This window comes from Plectropomus leopardus, chromosome 17 (assembly GCF_026936395.1).
Source record: "Plectropomus leopardus strain MGB_pleo_1.0 chromosome 17, ASM2693639v1, whole genome shotgun sequence".
In the NCBI taxonomy this organism is placed as follows: domain Eukaryota; kingdom Metazoa; phylum Chordata; class Actinopteri; order Perciformes; family Serranidae; genus Plectropomus; species Plectropomus leopardus.
This window is the reverse complement of record NC_142192.1, coordinates 1,576,120-1,595,051: the sequence shown is the minus strand read 5'-3', so window position 1 is coordinate 1,595,051 and position 18,932 is coordinate 1,576,120. Positions and strand designations below refer to the sequence as shown.

Sequence of the window (18,932 nt, the reverse complement as noted above, 5' to 3'; positions counted from 1 at the left end):
GCCTCACCGAACTCCTCCCACACCCAGGTTTTCGCCTTGGCGACCACCGCAGCTGCATTACGCTTGGCCTGTCGGTACCTGTCTGCTGCCTCCGGAGTCCCACAGGCCAAGAAGGCCGGAGAGGACTCCTTCTTCAGCTTGATGGCACCCCTTACCGCCGGCGCCTCTCACCAGTGGCAGCTCCAGAGTGGAAGAGAGTCCATCCCCTCTTGAGAAGACTGGTTCCGGAGCCCACACTGTGTGTCAAGGTGAGGCCGACTATATCTAGTTGGAACTTCTCAACCTCGCGCACCAGCTCAGGCTCCTCCCCCACCAGAGAGGTGACATTCCACGTCCCCAGAGCTAGCTTCTGCAGCCGAGGATCGGACCACCAAGGTCCCCGCCTTTGGCTGCCACCCAACTCACATGGCACCCGACCCCTATGGCCCCTCCTACGGGTGGTGAGCCCATGGGCAGGAGGTCCCATGTCACCTCTTCAGGCTGTGCCCAGCCGGGCCCCATGGGTAAAGGCCCGGCCACCAGGCGCTCACCATCGAGCCCCACCCCCAGGCCTGGCTCCGGGGGGGCCCAGTGACCCGTGTCCGGGCGAGGGAAACACTGGACCATTTGTCTTGTTCATCATAAGGGTCTTGTGAGCTACACTTTTTTTGTCATAAAATACAATATGTGAGTCATATGTTATATTTATTGTATTTTAGATACATTTTAAAAATAAATGTATGCTTCTGTACTTCGTGGCAATAATTGGAACTGAGAGGAAAGTGCATTTATTCTTTTTTTACAGCCTAATTGATATGACTGAATATAGGCTGTTATTCAGTTAGTATACAAACACAACACACACAAACAAACAACCAATATCGGCTGATATATCTGTCTGCTCTGCTGACATAAGGGTCATATGGTGATGCAATGGAAAATTCAGTATTGGCAGAGATGTCTGTCAAAAAGCACGACTGATATTTGGGTCAGGCCAATAAATGAGCCTATATTTTCTTGGAACAAATAAATCAATATCAGTAGAGACATCTGGCAGTTTTCTAGAAAAGTTTCTTGCTTCTTATTGACAAAGTTATATATATTTTAAGATGATTTTTTTCTCAGTTTATTTAACAGTGAGAGCCACAAATTTCACCCTCACAGTGGCATCATTACGATCCATACTGTGGGGATTGTGTACTGTATGTATATTAAAAATGTCCCCACAGTCTGTATAGAGGAAGCTCATATGTTTCAGTTGCGATCATGTCGTGATGTTCTGCATGTGTGAAACAAAGAGATCCAGTCTGTTGTCTGACATTCAGTGAAATGACTTCCATGTGTTTATTTCAGAATCCTCATTTAAGGCGTTTATGAGACACTGCATAAAGATGAAAACGGACAATTGGGGGATGTCAGTACAAATCAATGCTCCATTGTGTCATGGCAAGTCTGCAACCTGAAAAAAACGACATAATATAGTATGTCGTCCGAAAATTGTCAAAAATCAAACCATCAAAGTATAGTATGTCATCCAAAAATCATAAAAACAACATACTAAAAAAAATGTTATAGTTGGGGTAGTCAGACCCTCAGGAAAGCTGCCCAGCCTAGCAGATTTTTTTTCCTAGTGGCCACTTGCAATATTGCAGCAAAAAAATCCCCTGCAGCCCAAAACCATTTGCCCATAGACGACCCCTGCAAGGGAGATGTCTGTTAAATTGTTGACAGGACGCCTCCAACTGCAAACAAGGTCAATTATGACTCATTCTGAATGAATTCATTCTGAATGTTGGAGCGATGGTGTTTTTATATTTCTAAAACTCCTCTCTAGCTGGGAAGAGCAATTTAAGAATCTATGACATCATCACAATGTTGGGAACCGGTGGGCGGGTCCAGGGGGAGAAACACTATTGTGCATATTAAGTGACCCAGAAGTTAGAAAAGTTCTTTGTTGTATGCACCAGACGAGCAACTCCATAGGAATGGATAGGCACCATCTTTGGTCTGCTGTCTGGGTTTTATTGAAGGCCTCGGCCCGTCTTTGTACACAGTCTGTGGTCTCTTCAGGTACAGATTGTGGTGTTTCAAAGCATAACGACAGAAAATCTCGCTTTGCAACAAAAGTAAAACTTGAATACAAAGAGTAGATTTTTGAAGCCTTTCCAAAACCCCTACTTAAGATGATCCAAAACACTTTCAAACACCAAAACCTAAACAAAAAGCAGCATCTAAACCCAGGTGGAGGTGTAGACAAGAGGAGGTGGCTGAGTGTGGTGCAGGAGGAGTGAAGGAGTCTCCGTGTGTCTGCAGAGACTGTGTCAGATCCAGATGAACACACAGGGGTGATAGTGGACTGGACATCAGTGAAGATGATCTCACAGCAGCTCAGACTGCAGCTCTGAGACTCATCTGCCCTTGTTGTGATTCCTCCGTCATTCACTGCTGGATGAAGCTTTCACTTCCACCTGATGAGAGAAGATTAATATTAATAGATTAGAAGAGGTCATAGAAGATTAATAATATTATTTTTATAAACAGACAAATGTAACCACTGGTACAGTTATAACCAACTTATGGTCCGTGGGCAAAATCTGGCCCCCGATTAGTGCAAAGAAACACCCTAAAAACCCTAAGAGTGCTTAAAATCCTTAGAACATCCTAAAATCCTAGTAATGTCCTAAAATTCTTGAAACATCATAAAATCCTAAAAATCATAGAAATGTCCTAAAATGGAAGAACGATTTCAAAGCAACATTTAGAACATGTTATTGAGGTCTGAGATTACAGAACATATTTTTTTTTATGAAAATGTAATTTGATGTGACCTCACATTTTAACATGTTTTGATGTTTATAAGAGATGTTACCTTAACTGTAAGAACATTCTGGGAACTAAAAGAAAACTTGCCATTACTAAATCATTGCACTGGTTGCATTGTACCATTCTCAGAACCTTTTTAGAACCAAAAATTGTTAGCTGGGAATGGATGAGGAATGGCTGATTGATGAAGTTGAACTGAATATGAATCTTATTGCATAATGGAAACCTAAATAAGGAGTCAGCTGGCTGGAGGGAGATCACAGGCAGCTGATCAACAACCATATATAATCAATATAGCTAACAAGCAACTTGCTGTTAGCTATATTGATTATCATCTCCAGTAAATATGACAAAAAAAAGTACAAACATATAAAGATAGTAAGCACTCATTGGTCTTTCAGGTGTCAGTTGGATCTCGAGCACACAGCTGTTGGTTTGTTTACATGATGCAAGAGACGTTCATATTAAATGGATTCACTGTGGACTAATTCCAACCTTCTACTTACTCCAGAGTCTCCAGTCTGCAGTGAAGACTGTCCACAAGATCACACAGAGGCTTCACTCCTGAATCCTGCAGCTTGTTTCCTCTCAGCTGCAGCTCTGTCAGATGACAGGGGTTTGACTCCAGAGCTGAGGCCAGATAAGCACAGCTGATCTCTGACAAACTGCACAGACTCAGTCTGTGAAAGAATAAAAAACATGAAAACATTAGATGACAAGTTTGAAAAAAGTCATAAAAGCAAAGTGTGTTTAGTTTAAAATTCTAGTATTCAGTCACTAAAGGTTTCATATAGCTTCATAAAAATGTTGGAAAAAGCAAATACTGAATATATTTGTTATTGTGTGATATTTCAAAACAGAGATGATTATTTTTTAAATTGTACTTATGTATTTTCTATTATGATTTATTTAATATGTGGAATAAAAGATAAAAGTCAAGTGTTCAAGAGGTTCAGAGGGAATTATACAGTGATGGATTTTTCTTGTTACAGTTACAGTTTTAACCCTTTGAAACCTGGACCAACATCACTTGTATAGTGCTGCATTAAGACACCTTTCACAAGTATTTAAACCTTACAACTCTGTGCAAATTGGTTTGATTGCTTTCAAAAACACTGTCAAAAGGTCATGCGCAACTTGGTATGAAATGTCACGGAAACTGCAAGAAATTAGTAGATTTAGTTTCCAGGTACTTTTTACCAATGCCTTGTTAATTTTTGCATAATTTCCTCTTTAGTTACTCAGTGTCTTCTTATTGATTTTGATAGTAATCAAGCCAATTTGCTCAGGTTTCAAAGGGTTAAATATGTTGTAGCTATACATTGCTCTGTCACAGTCAATTGACTAAACCACTGAAGAAGAAAACAGACTTTAGCATTAAAATACTCTGTGTAAATCAGTGTAATATCAGCCTCATGTCTGAAGTATGGCATAATATTAACCTCAGCACAGAAAAAAGAAAAATTACCTTTGGAATATCCTGTTAGACTTTTGTCTGACATTTTGCATAAGTGGCGTTTTTGGAGTTCTGCCCGAAAACATGATTTGTGAGGTCAGTGAGACTACTGACCACAAAATTCTAATCAGTCCATTCTTGAGTCCAGGTTGACATTTGCACCAAATTTGAGGAAACTCCCTCACGGCCTTCTTGTGATATTGTGTGTTTAAGAGAATTAGATGAATGCAAGGTCACAGTGTCCTTGACCTTTGACCAACAAATTCTAATCAGGGTATTGTTGAGTTCAGGTGAAAGTTTTTGCCAAATTTGAAGATATTTCCTAAGGGTGTTCTTGAGATGTTGCATATTCTGACAGCATAATGCCTTCAGTCAAGGCTATCACTGGTGCAGAGTTATATGTCTGCAGTTATGTGTTACCACAACTTTCACATCATATTAATCTCAGCACTGACGTTACAAAAAAAAGCATCTGACCTCAGAGTCTCCAGTCTGCAGTGTGGACTCTCCAGAAAACCACACAGCAGCTTCACTCCGGAATCCTGCAGGTCGTTGTTGCTCAGCTCCAGAGTTGTCAGATGGCAGGGGTTGGACCCCAGAGCTGAGGCCAGAGACGCACAGCTGATCTCTGACAAACTGCACTCACTGAGTCTGAAGACAGAGTACATGACATGATAAAAATCCACTTATAATCCAATCAGATGTGTTCAGGCTTAGAATATGTAGTTCAACATTACCACATCCTTATCAATACACTTTTTCCTAAAATGAGCAGAATGACTTCATCAATATTCAGGTTAGTTAGATGGACGGAAAGACAGACGGATGGACAGATTGATAGACAGATAGATAGTTTCTTTCAAAAACACAATTCTTTGGTGATCACAGTATAAATTTATACAAGAAACATGTATTCGTACATAAATTCAATTAAATTGTTAATGAAACATATTAGATCTGTAGCAGTAACAGCCAGTGAACTGACCCCAGAGTCTCCAGTCTGCAATGTGGACTCTGGAGTGCTGCAGACAGCAGCTTCACTCCTGAATCCTGCAGCTTGTTTCCGGTCAGGTCCAGCTCCGTCAGGTGGGAGCAGCTCAACCTCAGAGCTGAGGCCAGAGAAGCACAGCTGACCTCTGACAAACTGCAGTCCCTCAATCTGAATAAAGATAATATATATTTGTTCAAAAACCTAAAGCAACGTGACAGAAATGTGCTGTTGATAACAACTTTCTGCCCCTCCACATTTCACTAAGAGCTTGCTATTGTTACTAGCCATTCAAGTCAAATCTACTCTGTAAGAATTACAAGAACTGTGGTCCAGTGTTTAAATACTATGTCTTCAAGTCAGGTTGTCCAAGTTCACTGTGACTTTAAGTGTTCCTTTTTAATTAACGACAACATGTAATCAGTTCTGACCCAAAAGGTAAGGGAAGGGAAGGGAAGGGAAGGGAAGAGATGGGATGGGATGGGATGGGATGGGATGGGATGGGAAGGGATGGGATGGGTTATGACATACACGCAGATTTGTGTGTTTATTTTTGCCTTTGCTATATTGTGATTAATTCACTAGAAATAAAAGCATGCTGTCCGTTTAATGACTGAAGAAGGATAGACTCTAGCATGAAGATGCTCAGGTATGTTAAGATGAGAGCACCCTAATAAAAATGAAAAACTCTTTCGTTTTTGTGTTTAAAAAATGCTGCATTCATATGATAACATTGTGAAAATGTTCCTTGTGTACACACATCCACAAAAACAACTGAAAACATTGTAGTATGTATGTGTAACTTTGTAATGACACACCATAGAAGAACACTACGCACCTGTGCAAAGTACAGCTGTTACATCACCGTTCTCACAGGATAAGTGCATTGCCACTTAACAAAGCAACAGAAGATTGCACTCTAGGTTTCAAAAGTTTGCGTTTTCAGGCTCCCAGGTGTTGTGTGAATTAAAGGCCAAACCACAACAAAAGTTCACTGTTTCATGCAAGAACTGTTGCCTTGTTGCCACAGCTTTCACATCATATGAGTCTCAACACAGAACAAAAAAAATTAAAGAAAAAACAAAAACAAAAGGTGCCTTACCTAAGAGTCTTCAGTCTGCAGTGTGGATTCTCCAGAAAACCACAAAGCTGCTTCACTCCTGAATCCTGCAGCTTGTTGTCACTCAGCTGAAGCTTTCTCAGATGGCAGGGGTTAGACTTTAGAGCTGAGGCCAGAGAAACACAGCTGATCTCTGACAAACTGCAGCTCCACAGTCTGAATAAAGAATGAAACATGTAACTTTAGAAGACAACGTTCCTGCTCCAAAGCATTTAGTGTTTAATAATGTGTTCAGAGCTGAAGAAGGTTTAGAATGTATAAGTTTAGAATGGAAAGTCTTAATCCAACAGAATGCAGCTTTAAAAAAGTAATGCTCTCCATTATAAATCACAACATGCTGCTACTTCAATAAAGACAGAGTGACTTCACCTCTTAAATTCTGTCACCTCCATTGGCTCCATCTACACAAACTCAAACTCGTGTCATGTCTACACACACTCAAAAACCCACAGAAAATGAATTTAGACTCCACTCAAGAGTCAGAAATTGTCAAAGATGTCAAAATGGTTCAGGATGAAGTTTGGGAATACGTGATCAAAGTCTACATTTTTCTTCTTGGAATAGTGGAGTCATAAAATGAACGCATCTCCTGTTAAAATCATTCAATTATACAGCTTCCTAGAAATATCGGACAAAGCAAATATGCAAAAATATTTGATATTGTCTGTTAATTTATTCATTACCTGTACCCATCCATCCATCCATCCATCCATCCATCCATCCATCCATTGTTATCTGTTTATCCAGGGCCAGGTCTCAGGGACAGCAGGCTGAGCTAAGCCATCCCTCCCTAACAACGCTTCCCAGCCCCTCCTGGGGGAGCCCTGAAGCATTCTTAGGCCATACGAGATATGTAATCCCTCCAGCGCATTCTTGGTCTGCCCTGGGCCCTCCTGCCAGTTGGCCATGCCCAGAACACTTCTAACGGAAGGCGCCCAGGAGGATCCTGATCAGCTACCTGAACCACCTCAACTGGACCCTTTTGATGTAAAGGAGCAGCGGCTCTACTCCGAGCCCCTTCTGGATGTCCAAGCTCCTCACCCTATCTCGAAGGCTGAGCCCAGCCACCCTGCAGAGAAAACTCATTTCGGCTGCTTTTATCCGCAATCTCATCCTTTCAGTCACTACCCAGAGCCCATGATCATAGGTGTGGGTTGGAACATACTGTAGATAGACTGGTAAATCAAGACCCTTTTTTTTTTTTAATACTTCATTTTTATGGAAATGCCCAAATATACAAGAGAACATGTTGAAGCAGTCAGTTGGTCACTTATACATTCATTCCGATATCATGCAATAATGGCTCAGACATCAGCTTGTGAAGTCAAAAACACAATCCATTTTCCCAGTATTGCAAAAATGTATCCACCCCGAGATTTAGCGAGAAAGTCATTCTCTCCATATTCTGTATAGTATTCACAATATCTATCCAGTCAGTCACTGCTGGAGGAACTGCCTGCAGTCACTTTGGTGTTACAGCTTTCTTGCTGGCCACTAGTAGTATCTTTAACAGATACCTGTCTTGCATTAATGGATAAGCTGCGACATTTCCCAGATAGATTGCAGGAAAGGAGAACTCAATTCCAACACCAAAAAATTGAGAGCTTTGCCTTCTGGCTCAGCTCCTTCTATACCACGACAGTCCGACGCAACTCCTACATCACTGCGGACCCTGCACTAAATCGCCCATCCATCTAATGCTCCATTCTACCCTCAACAAGACCCCGAGATGCTTGAACTCCTTTGCTTAAGGCAGCAACTCTCTCCCAACCCAGAGGAGACAATCTACCGTTTTCCTGCAACCATGAACCATGGCCTCAGATTTGGAGGTGCTGACTCTCATCCTGACCGCTTCACACTCGGCTGCAAGAGGAGATGTGTTTGGTTTTATGCCAAGTATGCAGACACATCTCTCACTTTGGTCATACAAGGACCAGATCCCATTCAGGTCTTACAGATAGAGACAGACACACATTCACACCTATTTAACAAAACAAACAAATTAGCCTGCATGTCTTTGGACTCAGGGCATATTCTTGGAGCATATCCTCAGGGCGTATCCTTGGGACATATCCTCAGGGCGGGAAGTATCCTTGGGCAAGATACTGAACCCCAAATTGCTCCAGATGCTGCGTCATCAGCGTGTGCGTGAGTATGAATGATTACTGAGTAGCAGGTGGCCTCTGTCACCAGCTTGTGTGAATGGGTAAATGTGACATGTAGTGTGAAAGTGCTTTGAGTGGTCAAAAGACTAAATGGTAAATGCATAGCGCTTTTCTACTTTGGGAGGTAGCAGGAGAACCAGGAGAAAACCCACACTGACACAGGGTTTTGTTGTGAGGGGACACTGCTAACCACTGCCCAAACATGTCCCCCTGACAGTTAGTATAGAGGGCATTTGTATGTTTTATCAATGTGTTTTCATTACCATTTATTTGAATAAACATGATGGGAAATAAAGCATGAAGACCCTCAGTGTGGAGCAGCATAGAGGTTAAAAAAAGTGTCTGACCTCAGAGTCTCCAGTCTGCAGTGTGGACTCTCTAGAAAATTACACAGCAGCTTCACCTCTGAATCCTGCAGCTTGCTGTTGTTGCTCAGCTCCAGCTCTGTCAGATGGGAAGGGTTGAGCCTCAGAGCTGAAGCCAAACATGCACAGCTGATCGCTGACAAACTGCAGTGACTCAAACTGAAAATGGTACAATTTTTAAATTAAAATCATGCAAAACTTTTTTAAAAAAATCCCCAAACACTATAGCCTAACTTCCCTTGGAAAATTTCTGACCTTTTGAAAGCCTACCCTTAGCTCTGGTTTAATTCACATAACACCACTTCAGGTGTGTGAGTTTTCTCTGCAGCAACCATATCAGCTTCTGGTGATCCGGACAGTTCATAACGTTACCTTTATTGAGCTTTGCATTCTTATATTTCTTTTCTATATCTTACCTCTCTCTCTCTGTTTACACAGAAGCTCACACTGTCTGCAGCATGTTTTTATCTGCTACCATCGATCTGCAACAACTTTATTCACATCCCTCATCAGTGCTGACATCATCTTCATCGATCACCCCTGACAAACATTTTATTTCTGTACTTTTATTTCTCTAACTAATATTCAGCCATGTGAAAAGACAGAACATTTCTGAAATCTTAAAAAGTATTTTCATGTCTGCTCAGACAAATCATGTTAAAGTGTGAACATTTCAGTCAGTGAACTAACCTGAGAGTCTCCAGTCTACAGTTTGAACTCTCCAGTCCAGCAGACAAAAGTTTCACTCCTGAATTCTGCAACTTGTTGTGACTCAGGTCCAGCTCTCTCAGATGGGAGGGGTTGGACTTCAGAGCTGAGGCCACGACTTCACAGTGAGTGTCTGAGATTCCACAGCGAGAAAGTCTGTCAAGACACATAAATGACAAAATATCTTAGCTTTTTTTTTTCAAAGGTTGACTGCTTTGGGGCTGCTGATGGGTCACAGTTGCGATGACCTTAACTTGAGCTGAGGTTTTTTTTAAGAAGAGCATGTAATATTGTGTAACATCCTGCATGCAAACTATGAAATGACTCTTCAACCATTACAAAAAAATAGCAATATTTGCATAAAAGCAGTTCTTTAGGTCTTTAGAAATCTCCTAAAAGATTATAGATGATACAGATCTTATTTAAAACTCTTAAGTACTGCAGTAAAAAATAGGGTATTACTTGCATGTCTGATTGTATAAGAAGCCTTGTGTTACTCATATAACAAAAGGTGAGTTTCCATTGCAGATTTGAATAAACTTAAGTGATATTTTCAAATGTCATTAAAACACAATTACAAGATGACTGTGTTTCCACTGAGTGGTGTTCTGTGACTTCTCCTCTGGTGATAACATTCCAAGAGGCATGATGATGGATGTTCAAAACATTAGCAGCTTTATTTCTATTGCAGCCACCACACTAGCCGTCATTATTTCCAATCCAAGGTCACGTAGGCATGTGCGGGATGATTCGCTCAACTTTTGAAGAGTTGTGCGATGCAATAACACCTCTTGTAGCGCCTGCTGCACCATGCCGGAGGGAGCCAGTTCTTACCAAAGAGCACATAGCCATAGCATAATGTGACCTAGAAAAGACAAATAACTGTTTCCATTGCAGCTTTGTAGAATATAGCTTTTTCCAATTGCCTGAAGTACAACCTCATGCGAGCGTAAAAAGCGTAAAAAAATTTTTTTAATTGACTTCTTTCCATTAGGCATATTTTATAATACTGCATATCATTTTAGTATTTTAATTTGCTTAATTTGAGGATTGATGGAAATCTGCTTAAAGACTTTACTACATGCACTTATAACTGCAGTGAGACAGGGACACACTCGTCTTACACCAGCCACAGCCTGAGAGACATCACCATACACTCATACATACACTCATACACCCATACATTCTGATACGGGATTCGAGGTGACTGAGATCATAGCAGTGAGTGGACACACCCTAAAACGACGTACTGTCTGATCAAACCAACTCACACAGGCCGCCAAAGAGACTGTTATCAGACTTTCATTTCACTGGAAACACAGAGTTCATGATGCTAAGCAGCTGGTCTGCGCAAAACATGAATACCAGGTCTCCAGAGTAGCAAACTGGTATTGAGGTAAATGTTGAAGTGTTGCTAGGCAACAGCGGTCAATTCCAGGGATTGCAAAATTTAATCTGTTGTCACCCATTACTGCTAGCTTATAAACAGTATTTGTAGGACTGTTATATGATAGCAATATCACACTCAAGGTGGTGCTGTTGTACCGTATATCATCATGGCTGTGACTATCTTCAGCACTTCAGGACTAGTCCTGACAATGGCGGCACATGTAGATGCAGCTGCCAGTAGCTCCTCAAGTCCTTGCTACTTTTTTGCTATATTTTTCTATATTTGCAACTCCATGGACCCTTCTGCTGAAGCATGACTTTTCAACAATAGAGAAGCACTTATTAACATCGGGAAAATGTTGATAAGTGCAGACTGCAACAGGATCCCCACCAACAGCATATGCTGAGCGGCCAGAGAGACCAGAAGGGAGAAATGAGACCGAAAGCCCTGGAGGAAGAGAAAGGAGGAGAGCTGACATCAGAGTGAGGGTGACCCGACTTGAACCAAGAACTTCTCCTCTACCAAGCCTTCTTCTTGCTGATGCTCGCAGAAGAATAAAGTGGATGAGCTGAGATTGGCTCCTCAGCAACAGGAAATCAGAGACTGCTCTGAGCGTTAACCCCTAACATCATGGAGCAAGCTGTTGCACTGGATGGGCAGATCTTGTTCAGAGCAGACAGGTGACAAGACTCTGATGCAAATTCAAACTATACACTGCAGGAATTGAATGATGCCACCAGCAGCAACATGCCAAGCAATTGGATGGAATTTTCATAGTAGCTGGTGATGAGCTGAAGGTATTAAGATGTTGCAGGATCAAGGACAAATTTTAAAATCATTTTTGACTGATAAGTCTATTTTTTACTTTATACCTTGCACTTGTCCTGTGGCCTCGTGCCTATGATTGAATCTCAGCCGTGATGATATACAGTACAACATCACTCCCTCTAGTGTGATATTGCTTAACCAACAAGTAGAACAGTATTTTAAGAATAATTAGAATTTTATAGTGTGCATATAATTCAACTCCTAATAAACAAATCTACACTGACTTAAAATGTTAATCACATCAGACTTACAGGGCCTTTCTGCAGTTTCTCACAGCTGGAATCAGTCTGAGTCGTCCCTCCGCTGATGCGGTGTACTTCTTCAGGTCCAATTCATCCAGAACCTCCTCTGACATCTGCAGCATGTAGGCCAGAGCTGAGCACTGAATTTCAGAGAGTTTCTTCTCTGATCTGTTGTCTGACTTGAGGAACTCTTGGATCTCCTGATGCACTGAGTGGTCGTTCATCTCCGTCAGACAATGGAAGATGTTGATGCTTCTGTCAGGAGAGATCTCCTCTCTGTTCATCTCCTTCAGGTTTTTGATGGCTCTCTGAATGTTTTTTGGATTGCTCTTTGTCCAACCCAACAGGCCTCCTAACAGTCTCTGGCTGGACTCCAGAGAGAGGCCATGAAGGAAGCGCACAAATAAGTCCAGGTGACCATTTTTACTTTCAAGTGATTTCATCATTACTCTCCTCAGGAAGACATCCAGGGATGAGTCAGTGTAATTGATATAATTGCAGTATTCATCTCCGTTTTTTTCAAAATACTTAGAAAACTTGAGAAAATACTTTGAGTTTGGGTCTCTGTGTTTGTAGTTCCAGTCTTTTCCCAGGAAATTCTCCAGTACCTCTGTGTTTCTCTTGGTATAACAGTGAAACATGTAGAGCGCAGCCAGAAACTCCTGAACGCTAAGATGGACGAAGCAGTAGACTGTTTTCTGAAAGATCACACTCTCTCTTCTGAAGATCTCTGTACAAACTCCTGAGTACACCGAGGCCTCTTTGACATCCAGACCACAATGCTCCAGGTCTTCTTGGTAGAACATGATGTTTCCTTTTTCCAGATGTTCAAACGCCAGCCTCCCTAGCTTCAGAAGAACTTCCCTGTCAGCCTCTGTCAGCTCCTGTGGACTTGTCTCGTCATACTTGTGTTTCTTCCTCTTTGTGTGAACCAGCAGGAAGTGTGAGTACAGGTCAGTCAGGGTCGTTGGCAGCTCTCCTCTCTGCTCTGTAGTCAACATGTGCTGCAAAACTGACGCAGTGATCCAGCAAAAGACTGGGATCAGACACATGATGTGGAGGCTCCTGGATGTCTTGATGTGTGAGATGACTCTGCTGGACAGCTCTTCATCACTGACTCTCCTCCTGAAGTACTCCTCCTTCTGGGCATCACTGAAGCCTCTTACTTCTGTTATCCTGTCAACACATGCAGGAGGGATCTGATTGGCTGCTGCAGGTCTGGAAGTTATCCAGATGAGAGCAGAGGGAAGCAGATTCCCCTTTATGAGGTTTGTCAGCAGCACATTCAGTGACAACTTTTGTGTGACATCAACCAAGACCTCATAGTTGTGGAAATCTAGTGTAAGTCTGCTTTCGTCCAGGCCGTCAAAGATGAACAAAACTTTACAGACAGCGAGCTCCTCTGCTGTGACCTTCTGTAATGTTGGATGGAAAACATGGATCAGTGTGAGAAGACTGCACTGCTCATCTCTGATCAAGTTCAGCTCCCTGAACGAAAGCAGAACCACTAGACTGACATCTTGGTTTTCCAAACCTTCGGCCCAGTCCAGAGTGAACTTCTGCACTGTGAAGGTTTTTCCAACGCCAGCAACACCGTTTGTCAGAACAACTCTGATGTGTCCCTGTTGGTCAGGTAAGGCTTTAAAGATGTCGTGGCACTTGACTGGAGTGTCATGGAGGGTCTCCATCTTAGAAGCTGTCTCAAGCTGCCAAACCTCATGTTGGGTATTAACCTCTTCAGTCTGTCCCTCTGTGATGTAGAGCTCAGTGTAGACCCTGTTTAGGAGGGTTCCACTTCCTGTTTCAAGATGTCCTTCAGTCACACGTTCATATCTTCTCTTCAGACTGATCTTATGCTCATCTACAACCTCCTGCAGATCAACTGCTGAAAAAGAAGAAAACAAATGTAAGACTTAAGACAATTTTGGGAATCTGGTAATTATTTCCACGAAACCAACACACAAAAATAAAGAAATGTTTTTAAATTCTAGGATTTTTATAAAAACATTTTTATGACATCAGCAGAAATATGTAAAGTCTTACTTTGTACAATGCTGGTCTGACTGCTGGTCTGCAGTCCAGGTCTTCTTCTGGATCTTTGTCCACACTGAGGACAGGGGGAATCTCCTGTTGAAGCAGACTGGTCCCAGTATGACGTGTTGCTGGTGGAGACTGGATCCTTCAGGATGTCCTGACACAAAGCACAGCAGGACAGCTGATGCTCCACAGAGTCGTGGCTCCTCTTCTTCTCTCTGTGGAGAATACTTTTCTTTAATACTGTGGCTCAGAGGTAGAGTGGGTCATCCTCTAATTGGAAGGCTAGTGTTCGATTCCCAGCTCTTCCACTCAACATGTTAAAGTATTCTTGGTCAAGATACTGAACCCCAAATTGCTCTTGATGCTGCACCATCAGAGTGTGAGTATGTATACATACTTACAGAGTCGAAAGTGACTTGAATGGTAGATTTTTATTTGCTCAGACTCAATAAATTTTTTTGCTTGTGTATAATTTCTCTTCAAAATATAGCATGGTCCTGCAAAAATATTTTTTTCTGTGTTAAAAACCCTTGTTGCTCACTCAGGAATAACACACAAATATCATTTCATATTGCACAGGAAAATATTTAACTACTTGTACACAGTGTCCTTACTTTTTTGTAACTAGGGTTGTACACTGAATTTGAATATTGAACACAGGATCAGCTGCAGGTCAGCTTACAGCAGTAACTGTCTCTTACTTTGTGCCTGAGGGTCCAGGTTCATTACTGAAGGTTGGAGGAGTGATTCTGGACCAGTCACTGCTCACAGACAGACAGCTGGGTACTGGAGACTCTGCTCTCTGCCTGTGGAAACAAATGTTTTACTCATGATTATGATGTGATAATAACAATAAATATATGCTACATATACATGTCTTATGTTGATTAACCGAACCAAACACCAAGTCCTACACGTGGGGTGTGAAAATCATCTCAGTATAGTAGTACTAGTGTAGTTTATTCAGCTATCGGGCTCCTCTTCTGTGGAACCATCTTCCACTTTCAGTCCTGAAGACAGACACTGTCTCCACATTTAGCAGCAGACTGAGGACTTTCCTTTACGATAACGGGTATAGTAAGGGCTGGCTAGGGTTTGTCTTGGATCGGCCCCTACTGTGATACACTGAGCTGAGGTGTTGCATTCTTGCTTGTGTGTCCTTGTCAAGCAGTCAGTGCACCCTCTCTAAATTCAGAGGGTCTGTTAATGCAGCAAAAGTGGAACTTTTCATTTTTTCCTCTGCAGTAGTGTCTGGAGCTTTGAAACTTGTTGGCAGGCCAAAGTAAAACAAACGGTTGTCTGGTTAGGCAGACCAACGGCCTCATGTACAAAGGGTGCATACGCACAAACACGCGGCGTACGCCCCTTTCCATGATCAGTGGAAATGTGCCGTGCTCCACGCCAACTTCATGGCTGGCGTCAGATGTTTCTACTGCTTCTTATCCGTTGGCGAACTTAGAGGTGATATACTGTTAGGAAACTGTTAGTAATGTCAAAACAATTACTCCTCTGATTGATGTGCACATCAGAGACACACTGATGACCTTTTAACACATCCACCTGTCGGCAATTAGATGAGTGGATATAAAAACATGCGCAAAATGGTCCAGAAAATAATGTTAACAACAATGGCAGCTTTAGCATTATTACAGATATTGCGAATGGTGCAGTGTGAAGAGAACGCATATTTAGAGACTGAGAAGAATTTATGGGCACACGATGATGACTGGCTCATCAGCTGCTTCAGGTTTCTGAGGGCAATCCTCTTGGAACTGTGCGCAGAACTCTGGCCAGTCTTGGAGCGCGACGCAGCAAGGAGCCATGTGTTGCCCATACAGGTGTTGAGCCGAGCCATGACAGCTGTGTGGGATGGAATTGTCCTCATGTCAGCAGGTATATCAAATTCCCGTACAATGCAGTTGAACAGGCCAACATTAAAGCGCATTTTGCAGCGAGAGCCGATTTTCACACACATTGCTATAAAAGCACCATCACAGGGTGAATATATTTATGTTAACAGGAAACATTTTTCAATGCACAGATCATATGTGATGCACAAATGCATTTAACAAACATTGTTGCAAGGTGGCCTGGATCAATGCACGATTCATTCATTCTAACGACTCTATTGCACGTCTGTCCGTCCTGGAAGAGGGATTCCTTATCATCCTCTGCCACTCTTCCTGAGGTTTCTTCCTTTTTTTTCCCCATTACAGGGGTTCTTTTTTGGGAGTTTTTCTTTGGGTGATGTGAGGGTCTAAGGGCAGAGGGATGTCGTACACTGTAAAGCCCTCTGAGGCAAACCATGTTTTGAGATAATGGGCTCTATAAATAAAATTGACTTGACTTGACTTAACGAGCAGTATGGTTGAGAACAGGCTACAAGCTGGCTGTGCACGATGGGTGGCTTCTTGATGACTAAATAATTAATTAATAATTAATTTGTTTAATTGTCCTTTTATCAATCCCCCTGAGCATGTGCCCCCCGAATATCATCCTGTCTTCACAGCATAATTACTTGTCAGTGGTTCAAGTTAGTGATTGTTTTTTGCTGGTTAAACTACAGATTACGAGCTCTCCAACAAGCCCCTGTTTGTTTCTGGGTGTAAAGTAATTATGTCAATAAACACGTGCACAAAGTTTAAAATTATTATATATTATATTGATCAGCCTCACCGTTTGCCCGGCGCACTGCTGCGTTCATTTACAACAATAGCAGTCTATGTGATCCATGTAAGTGGTGCGTAAAATCAACAAATGGAAACTGTAAATACATTTTGCACATAAAATACACATTGAGAATCCTAATTGCAGGGCCTGTTTAAATTAATCTGCGTATTTAAATGGAAGCGTGGAGAGGGAGGAGTCTGGTACTCCTACACGTGTGCTCAATTCCACAGTAATTGGGATGTACAAAGGAAATGTGCTTGCATTCACGAGTTCGCATAGTTTCATACATCTGACGTTCCCTGGATTTAAGTGTATGCCATATTTCAGTAGGAAATCCATCCAATTTTTTTTTACATGAGCCCCCTGGTGTCTGCACTCAGCCAAAGATCATCTGTGATGGAAGATGCTCCCCTCTGTAACACCACTGTACAATCAGAATGGAATGAGAGTTTCCAAAAACTCAGAGAGACTTGAACCTCTTTTCTCTAGCTTAATGACATTCTTCCAGTAGAACTTTAAATTATATGAGATCAATGATTTAATCACATTATGATTAAAGAACGGAACATTTCAGGCCAGTTCACAGTGGAAACAGTCTCTTACTTTATGTCTGATGGTCGGGGTTCCTTACTGAAGAATAAAGGAATATCTTTGGACCAGTCACTCCTCATGGACAGACAGCCAGATGCGAGAGACTCTGCTCTGTCCTCTTTATCCTCCAAACCATTCATCTTCTCTAGGAGATAAACAGACAGTTGACACACTTGTATAATCTCTGAGAACAGATCAAAGTTTTGACCATTTCTCATACTTAATACTAATTAGCTCTTGAGAAACAGTCCTCCACTTGTTTCAGTCTGATCCAGAGTCAACATCTTAAGATGTTCTTTTTTACTCTCCTACTGCAGTTATCTTTATTTGTTTGACATAATCTAGCCTTGAGATTACAGTAAAACCCAAAAGTAAACTTGGGAAAGTCTCACTTCTGTGTATTTTATCTGTTCTCAGAGTTGAGAAACCTCTGAGAAACCTTTGAGCACAGCAAAAGAACTCCTGTTGATTTTTTGTCTTTGCTCCTTATATGTCCTAAGGGGAAGGGGTGAAATAGATCAGAATTTGTATTCTCCCAGTAAGAAACTGATTTATTTGTCTTAGACCAAAAAGAGACGTATCCATACTGTATTCATATTCTTACTTGAACTACTTCCAAGATTGCTTTAGTGTAATTCTCAAAGGTCTTATTACAAAAATAAAAATAGATAAATGAAAGCAGCTGAATTTCATCACTATGGATCAATAAAGTCAAGAAAATTCAGATGAAATTGATGGCAAGTTTGTTCTCTTGTTACTGCTGGCTGAAATTTACTGGAAATCTGGCAGTGAGAATTTACTGTAAAAATTCTGATTTTGCAAAACAAAAGTGTGTCTCTGTGTGTATGTATGTGTTATTCTTATTCTGGTATTATATATTCTCTACTACTATATTCTCATCAAGCTACTTAATCCAAAAGGAACAGCCTTAACTGAGCTCCCTTTTGTTGTGTAATTATGTTGATCTCTGAACTGTGAACCATAACAGTTTAAGTAATCAGAACTTCATTCTGTAATATTTTTAAATCTAACTTTATTTGGGTAAGGGTTTTCACTGTGAGAAAAGTTGTTTCGTCCAAATGTTTACAGTTTTGGTTTTTTTTTTAGATGAAACACAATAACTTACAGTATCTTGATCATTAAAAGCTGTTTTGTGTAGAGAACTGTTATACCAGCAGGTGGCAGTCTAACTGACAATGTACTAAAACCAAAACAAAAAAAAACCTAAAACCAAGTCATGAATTTATTCTTCTGACAAATTTTACAAAGTAAAAAAACAAAAACTTCTCCCAACAGCTGTTAATCGAACACACTGCAGAAATAATAATCAGTGGATATTGTTCAACTTTGTAACTGCAGATGAATCAAACTGTTGAGCTCATTCCAACTTTTTTTCCTTCTACATTTCACAGCAAGACAACTGATGAAGAGACAGTAACATGATAATGTATAGTATTAATACTCACCGTGTTCCCAGCCTGCTGCTCTGTTGACTTAAGACTGAGTCTGAACTACCTGCACAAAATACTTTCACTTTCAGCTGTGTCCCTCCCCTCTCCGTTTACCAGAA

General features: G+C 41.3%; 1 protein-coding gene across 4 annotated transcripts; it reads right to left on the bottom strand.

Annotated features, from left to right (window-relative positions):
• Nucleotides 1-1,299: 1,299 nt before the first annotated feature.
• LOC121957611 (NLR family CARD domain-containing protein 3-like) lies at nt 1,300-18,932 on the bottom strand. Of its 4 annotated transcripts, XM_042506281.2 has the most exons (12): nt 18,829-18,931; nt 17,375-17,507; nt 14,803-14,907; nt 14,108-14,316; nt 12,074-13,949; nt 9,587-9,760; nt 8,879-9,055; nt 6,349-6,522; nt 5,244-5,417; nt 4,736-4,909; nt 3,309-3,482; nt 1,300-2,447 (listed from the first exon to the last, which is right to left on the bottom strand). In XM_042506281.2, the coding sequence occupies exons 2-12, from the start codon at nt 17,500-17,502 to the stop codon at nt 2,438-2,440; spliced, it is 3,375 nt and encodes a 1,124-aa protein (XP_042362215.2). In that variant the 5' UTR covers nt 17,503-17,507; nt 18,829-18,931; the 3' UTR covers nt 1,300-2,437. The 4 variants fall into 4 exon arrangements, with proteins under 4 accessions (XP_042362215.2, XP_087946577.1, XP_087946578.1 ...); XM_088090451.1 differs by lacking the exon at nt 1,300-2,447 and having other exon boundaries at nt 3,305-3,482; XM_042506287.2 differs by lacking the exons at nt 1,300-2,447; nt 3,309-3,482; nt 4,736-4,909; ... (2 more) ...; nt 8,879-9,055; nt 9,587-9,760 and having other exon boundaries at nt 12,070-13,946; nt 18,829-18,932.